This window comes from Cyanistes caeruleus, unplaced genomic scaffold (genome assembly GCF_971803275.1).
Source record: "Cyanistes caeruleus unplaced genomic scaffold, bCyaCae1.hap1.1 HAP1_SCAFFOLD_65, whole genome shotgun sequence".
NCBI classification, from domain to species: Eukaryota; Metazoa; Chordata; class Aves; order Passeriformes; family Paridae; genus Cyanistes; species Cyanistes caeruleus.
Genome location: NW_028255884.1, coordinates 2,044,444 through 2,051,005, shown reverse-complemented (window position 1 = coordinate 2,051,005; position 6,562 = coordinate 2,044,444). Strand labels below are relative to the sequence as shown.

The window sequence follows — 6,562 nt, the reverse complement described above, 5'->3', positions numbered from 1 at the left end:
GTGAGAAGTCCTCTCTGTAGCTCGGTCAGTTTTGCTTATGCTTTAATCATACTTAATTACTGGCAAACTATATTCACATACATACATACATACATACATATATATATATATATATGAAGATATTCACTAAATTGTACTCTTTTACTAAGTTGTATTCCTTTTATACCAAATTGCTATTCAAATTACTAAACTGAATTCTTTTACTAAATTTTATTCTTGTATTCAATTCACTAAATTGTATAATTTTTTCCCTTGTTATTTAATTGCTATTAACTCAATCGATCTAGTTGTCTGATTTTAATTTCATTTACAACAGCACCAAGAAGAAAAGGGTCTTACTGAGAGCAAGCAAACTTAATCCTCTGCCAGGACACAAATTTAGAGGGCAAAAAATTAAAAAAACCCACAGCATCAGCCACACTTCTTAGTGAGAAGGGTTGGAACTCTCTGCCCTCAACACTTCCCCGGCAGGTTTACAAAGGGAACTGGGATCTAAGCTGTGCCCTCTGAACCAACAGAGCCAGCCTCCCTTCAGGGTGAGAAGCCATGGCCTCAGTTATAGCCCTGGGTGCCTCCTGTGCCCCAGAGAATGGCTGTGGTTGTAAATGTGTGTTTGGCTGCAGCACAGGGCCAGGGTGAAGCTCGGCAGCCTCATCAGAGCCCACGGCCACGGCCCTTCCCTGCTGTGGCCCTCACCTGGCCCGGCCCGGCCCGGCCCAAGCAGCCCGGACTGGCCTCAAGGGATGGGTTCCACCTGCCCACTGTGCCCACAGGCCGGGCCCCAGGGCTCACAAGAGGCTTCCTCCCAGCTTTGCAAAACCTCGGCCAAGAGCGTCCCCTTTGCTGTGCTGAGAAGAGTAAAAAACCCTCTCAATTTAACTCCACTGCACTCCTCATGGGGGATCCCTGCACACCTCAGGAGAGAGCCCAAATTTTCCCTGTGTGCCTCATGAGGTGCAGGCCCAGGTGATGCCACTGAAGGAAATGTGCCCTCACAGCCCAGGGACGCTCAGCATGGGCTCCCCCAGCCCCTCAGGGCCCCACCGCTGGTCACAGCAGCCCCTGCCTGGCTCCTGCCTGCCCACACTGTGGGCACCCCCGGCTGTTCCTGGACATGGAGCTCAGCCAGGGCTGGTGAAGTGTGGGCTGTGCTGGTGGTACCAGCCAGACACTGGGGTGAGAGCTCCATCTCTTTATTAGAACAAAAAGCATGGGCCAACCCCTGCTCTGCTGCACAGGGGCTGCCCAGTTTCAGTCCTGGCAGGGACCAGGGCCAGGGGGCTCAGGGGCAGAGGGTCTCGCATGGGAGGTGGGGGTCTTGGGATGCCCTCAAGATGGGGATGCAGATGTAGCTTGGCACATGGGGACAGATGTGAAGAGCGGGGATGACAGATGCAGCTTCTCAGTGACCAAAGTCTTTCGCCAGTCTTCTGAAGCTGCAGAGGTGCTCCTGTGGAGAGAAGAGGTGGCTGAGGCCCCCAGCTGCTGCTGGCACAAAGAGACCCTCCTGCACAGCAGGGCCCAGAGCAGCCAAGGCTCCCCAGCACGGCTGGAGCTGCTGGCACAGCTTGGCCCAGCTGGACAGCTGCCCCTCAAGGCCCTGGAGAGCAGGGGATGGCTCTGGGCAGGGTCCCTGGCCAGGAGCGGGCCCCAGAGCATTTCTGCCTTTCAAGGGCAATCTCGTCCCCGCTCTTTCTCCTGCCCACCTTGCTTTGCCTCTGCCCGCTGCTCCTGGGGCTGCTCTTGGCCAGGCAGCCTCAGTGGCAGCCAGCACTGGCTGCAGCCCCAGCGGGCTCCCCAGGACAAGGCCCAGCAATTAAGAGGCCAATGAAAGGTCTGGGCAGCAGCAGAACTCTCAGCAGAGTGTTTTGGGCAACCAAGGACTAGCCACAAGTCCACAGCAGCCTCACTGGGAATGTTTCCTGGCTATGAGCAGCCTTTCAAGAAGCTGTTGGAGGCCGAGATCAGCAAAACACTCACCGTTTTGTCTTCCAGCAATACCAGATTCCGGCACAGCACGCCATCAGGAAAAGTGCTCCACCAGCCACAATGGCCATTAACTTAATCAAACCATCTGTTCCCTGGTAGAAAACTCTTCTCATGCTTTCCCAGATGTTCTGAGCATGTGCTGTGGTGCCAGCTGCATCTGTGGGAGCAATGGGCAGTGTGAGCCTGTGCTGTGCTCCACGGCTGAGCTGGCAGCACGCTGGATAAGGCCAGGACATTCTCTGTTTCCCCCAGAGCTGGGGCCTGCAGGCACCTTGCCACCCCTTGGCACAAGACTGCTCAACCCCCTGAGCTTGAATGCACAATTTCTCTGTGCTGTGCTGGTCTTCTCCAGGCAATACTTGTCAAAGACATGGATAAGGATCAGGAAAATGCCCAGGGTTTTGGAAATGCTCCAGGGCCCTCCCTCTTCCAAACAGACCCTAAACCTGAACTAGCCCAAGACTGGAAATTTTCAGGGGATCTCAGGGTGTGCATGGCCTGTGCTGCAGTTTGGGCTCCTGTCAGCTGATGCCAAATGCCTTCCTGCAGAGGCTGAGGAGAAGCTGCAGCCAGGCCAGGCTGGGAAACAGCCCTGCAGGCCGTGAAAGCAGCAGAGGGGCAGCGAGGCTGACATGGATCCCTTCCTGCTGTGCCAGGCACGGCGTGTCCAGATGTGCAGAGAAAGCCCCCGGCTGCTGAGTCTCAGGAGAAGGCTGAGGGACATGGACCCACCACAGTGTCCCTCCAGATCATTCAGAATTATGTCCAGATATTTGAGTTCCCCCATTGCTACATTACTATCTCCTATAGGTTTGTTCTTCTTCCTCAGGGGAACATAATATAAAGTATTTCCATTTCCCAGGAATAGATCCCACACAACCAGTGCTCAGCCTGTGGGATCGGCAGGGACACACCACACCCCTGTGATGGGAGCTGGGCTTGCTTGCAGAATCCAGCTCAGGAGCTGGGAAAGTCCTTGCTGCAGACACACCTGTAACTCAACAGCCACAGAAGCTTCTTTCATCTCTGCTGTACAGGCAGCACTGAGCCACAGGAGCAGTGAGAGGATCACGCAGGACGAGGGCACACACGTGCACGGCTCTGTCCTGGCATCTGCAGCGATGCCGCCCTGGCCGAGCCTTGAGCTGGCAGCTCTCCCAGGGGGAAAGGCCTTCACTTACCCTCATAATCTTCCTCATCATCAGGCTCAGTAACTGATATGGACGGGGAATCCAGATCATCCTCATCATCAGGTTCATCTGCAAAGAAAGGCAGGAGAGAACAGCTCCTGTGACACTGCTGAAGATTCTTCTTCAGGCTGGAGTGGCAGTGAGTGCACCTGGGTGATTGGTGCCCTCCAAGGCACTCCCTCATCTCCACCTTCCACTCAGGAGCAGGAGCAGGGGGACCACATGACTGCAGGGGCCCCACAATGGGATGGAAGGAGCCCCTTGCATGGCAGTCAGGGGAGAAAGGACTCCCTGGAGCTGCCAGCAGCTCTGAACTGAGCCCCAGGCAGGGCCAGAGCTTGGCAGCAGGAGCAGGAGCAACTCAGGTTCCCTGGGGCCAGAAATGAGCCACACAAGGCACAGCCCTGGGGCACAGCCCTGGGCCTGGCCCCTTCCTCTCTGCTCTTTTCCATGGCTGCACAGGGCACACAGAAGGTGACATTGGCATTGCACATGGGAAGAAGATTGACAGCTAAATGCTCCTTCCTCCCACTGACAGCAATGCTGTGGGATCACTCAGGGCTCCAGAAGGGAGCAGGGCAAGGTTTCCAGAATGCATCAACCTTCAGACTCTCAAGGGAAATGGAACGTGAGTGAGCTCTTGCCACCTTGACACTGATTGTTCTGTGCAGAAAGGGACATTGAGAACTTGCCTCCAGCATCTGGCAAGGTCTTCAAACCACCATCAGCATCTGGCAAGGTCTTCAAACCACCATCTACCACCACTTCCAGATGTTCCATGTCACGATCCAAATCTAGAAGGGAGCACAGATCAGAACCATTCCATGGTGTGCTGGGATCCCCTTCTGCCTTAGGGAACTGGGCACTGCAAGGGGGTCAGGTAAGGCTGTGGGAGCCAGATGTCAGTGGACATGGCCAAAGCTGCAGAGTGGCCTGGGGAAAGCTCTGGACTGGCTCTGGACATTCTCAACACCTTTTCCATGCTCTGCGCAAAATCCCTGAAAGGCAGGCACTGCCAAGCAGCAGAGATGGCAGCTCAAGCCTCAGCAGGGCTCAGGCCCAGGGGCACAGCAATCACCTCCTGGGACTGTGCCTGGCATGGCCTCCCTTCCTGCAGCAGAGGCTGCCCATGAGCCACTGCTTCCTCCGGGAAACGCCGCCTTCAGCACAGCCTTTGGGTTCATCTCTGGAGAAAGGAAGAGCCACAGCTGGATCAGATGGAACCATTCCCCACTGGGGAGGTGGCATGTTCAAGAGGCAATATTTGTCAAAGTCATGGATAAGGACAAGGAAAACACCCAGGTTATTGGGGCTGGCCAGGGTCCTCCCTCCTCCAAACAGCCCCTACACCTGATCCAGCCTGAGACCAGGAAATTGCAGGGGATCTCAAGGTGTGCATGGCCCATGGTGCAGTTTGGGCTTCCTGACAGCTGATGCCAAATGCCTTCCTGCTGAGGCTGGGGAGAAGCTGCAGCCAGGCCAGGCTGGGAAACAGCCCTGCAGGGCATGAAAGCAGCAGCAGGGCAGCAAGGCTGCCATGGATCCCTTCCTGCTGTGCCAGGCACGGCGTGTCCAGATGTGCAGAGAAAGCCCCCGGCTGCTGAGTCTCAGGAGGAGGCTGAGGGACGTGGACCCACCATGGCGTCTCTCCAGATCACTCAGCATCTTGTCTCCTGTAGGTTTGTTCCTCCCTATAGGAGGACCTTAACAGAAAGTATTTCCATTTCAGATGAATGGATCCCACAGAACCAGGGCTCAGCCTGTGGGATCATCAGGGACACACCACTCACCCCTGTGATGGGAGCTGGGCTTGCGAGCAGCAACCAGAAAAGGAGCTTGAAATGTCCTCGCTGCAGACACACCTGCAACTCAACAGACACAGCAGCTTCTGTCACCTGCTTCCTGCGAGGGTGTCAGTGTTTATTCCTTGTTGGGACAGTGAGAACATACCTGCATGAGGCTCCAGAGGCAGAAAATCTTCATGAAGCCAAGCTGCTGAAGAAGCCTTCCTACAACCCTCATCTGGAAGGAAGCACAGATCAGAACCATTCCATGGTGTGCTGGGATCCCATTCTGTTTTAGAGAACTGGGCACTGCAAGGGAGTCAGGTAAGGCCGTGGGAGCCAGATGTCAATGGACATGGCCAAAGCTGCAGAGGAGCTTGGAGAGCTCTGGGCTAGCTCTGGTCACTCTCCACCCTCTTTGCAGGCCCTGTGCAACATCTCTGGATGGGCGGCAGGACCTGCCCAGGGCCCCTGAGGCCTCTCCCTCCCACAGAGGAAACCCTCCCTAAAGCCCTGGGGAAAACCATCCCCAACACCTCCCAGGGAGAAGGGAGCACTGCCCTGGGAAAGGGGACTGAGGCTGCCGGCTCACCTGCTCGCCCTGCTCGCCACGGAGCAGCCTGGGCAGCCCTGTCAGGCAGGGCCACTGCCAGGAGGAGCAGGAGGAGGAGGCGCAGAGCAAAGGCCATGGTGCCTTGCCCACTGCCAGTCCTGCAGCTCTTGCTGCCACCACTGTCCTGACACCGCTGTCCCAATGTCAGCACCGCTGCTGCCGCCGCCGCTGCTGCCACAACAGTCGTGGTCAAGGACTGACTGCTCGGTCCTTGTGGTGCTGGGCAACCGTGGGGCTCTGGGACCTCTGTGACCTCAGAGCCTGCTGTCACCTCAGCCTGCTGTCACCCCACAGGCTGCTGTGACCTCATGGCCTTAGATGTCTGCCCCAAGTGTACTCCCATCTGTACTAGAGGACTGCTCTGACTGTGAATCTTTGACTTCATCAAAGGGTCATTGCTAAACAAAACCTTGGTTTTGCCTGCTGACATTGCTGGTCAGGCAGTGTCCCAGGAGATGCTCTTGATGGTTGCCTCTTTTCCTGGGCATGGCACTGGAGGAGGTCCAGGCCCAGTTGATGCCACTGAAGAAAATGTGCCCTCATCCCAGGGACGCTCAACACAGACTCCCCCAGCCCCTTGGGGCCCTGCCTCTGGTCACAGCAGCCCCTGCCTGGCTCCTGCCTGCCCACACCGTGGTCAGCCCTGCCTGCTCCTGGACATGGAGCTCAGCCAGGGCTGGTGCTGTGTGGGCTGTGCTGGTGGTACCAGCCAGACACTGGGGTGAGAGCTCCATCTCTTTATTGGAACAGAAGAGCTGTGCTGGGCCCTGCCCTGGCAGGAGGGACCCACCTTCAGTCCAGGCCACAGAGCAGGGCGGGTCCCTTCAGGGACACAGGGCCGTGCTTTGGGTGGTGGCAGCATCTGCCCAGCAGCAAGCTGGTAATGCAGTGTCGTGGTTTTAAACCAGTAACTAACAAAAAAAATCACTTCTTTTTTGCTGTGAGATATGGATTAGAACAAGAGCAAAACAAGCTTAAAACTTAAA

The 6,562-nt window shown here is 56.0% G+C and overlaps 2 protein-coding genes across 3 annotated transcripts in view; both read right to left on the bottom strand.

Annotated features, from left to right (window-relative positions):
- The window catches only part of LOC147647145 (uncharacterized), a 446,158-nt gene that overhangs the window by 93,593 nt on the left and 346,003 nt on the right, over positions 1 to 6,562 (bottom strand). The window lies entirely within an intron of this gene.
- Positions 196 to 5,776, bottom strand: LOC147647155 (uncharacterized). 2 transcript variants are annotated; one of them, XM_086872530.1, is made up of 9 exons: positions 5,556 to 5,776; positions 5,130 to 5,201; positions 4,970 to 5,041; positions 4,817 to 4,882; positions 4,258 to 4,365; positions 3,872 to 3,973; positions 3,171 to 3,248; positions 1,981 to 2,146; positions 196 to 1,450 (listed from the first exon to the last, which is right to left on the bottom strand). In XM_086872530.1, exons 1-9 carry the CDS (start codon positions 5,650 to 5,652, stop codon positions 1,330 to 1,332), a joined length of 882 nt encoding a protein of 293 aa, XP_086728656.1. In that variant the 5' UTR covers positions 5,653 to 5,776; the 3' UTR covers positions 196 to 1,329. The 2 variants fall into 2 exon arrangements, with proteins under 2 accessions (XP_086728656.1, XP_086728657.1); XM_086872531.1 differs by lacking the exon at positions 4,258 to 4,365 and having other exon boundaries at positions 1,178 to 1,450.

What these genes read in the sequence shown, in the direction of transcription:
- LOC147647155 (XM_086872530.1), bottom strand. Translation starts at nt 5,652, where the DNA reads ATGGCCTTTGCTCTGCGCCTCCTCCTCCTGCTCCTCCTGGCAGTGGCC. An exon ending in GTGGCGAGCAGGGCGAGCAG is followed by an intron (nt 5,202 to 5,555) that starts GTGAGCCGGCAG and finishes GCTTCCTTCCAG; the next exon opens with ATGAGGGTTGTAGGAAGGCT. An exon ending in TGATGAGGAAGATTATGAGG is followed by an intron (nt 2,147 to 3,170) that starts GTAAGTGAAGGC and finishes TTGCTCCCACAG; the next exon opens with ATGCAGCTGGCACCACAGCA.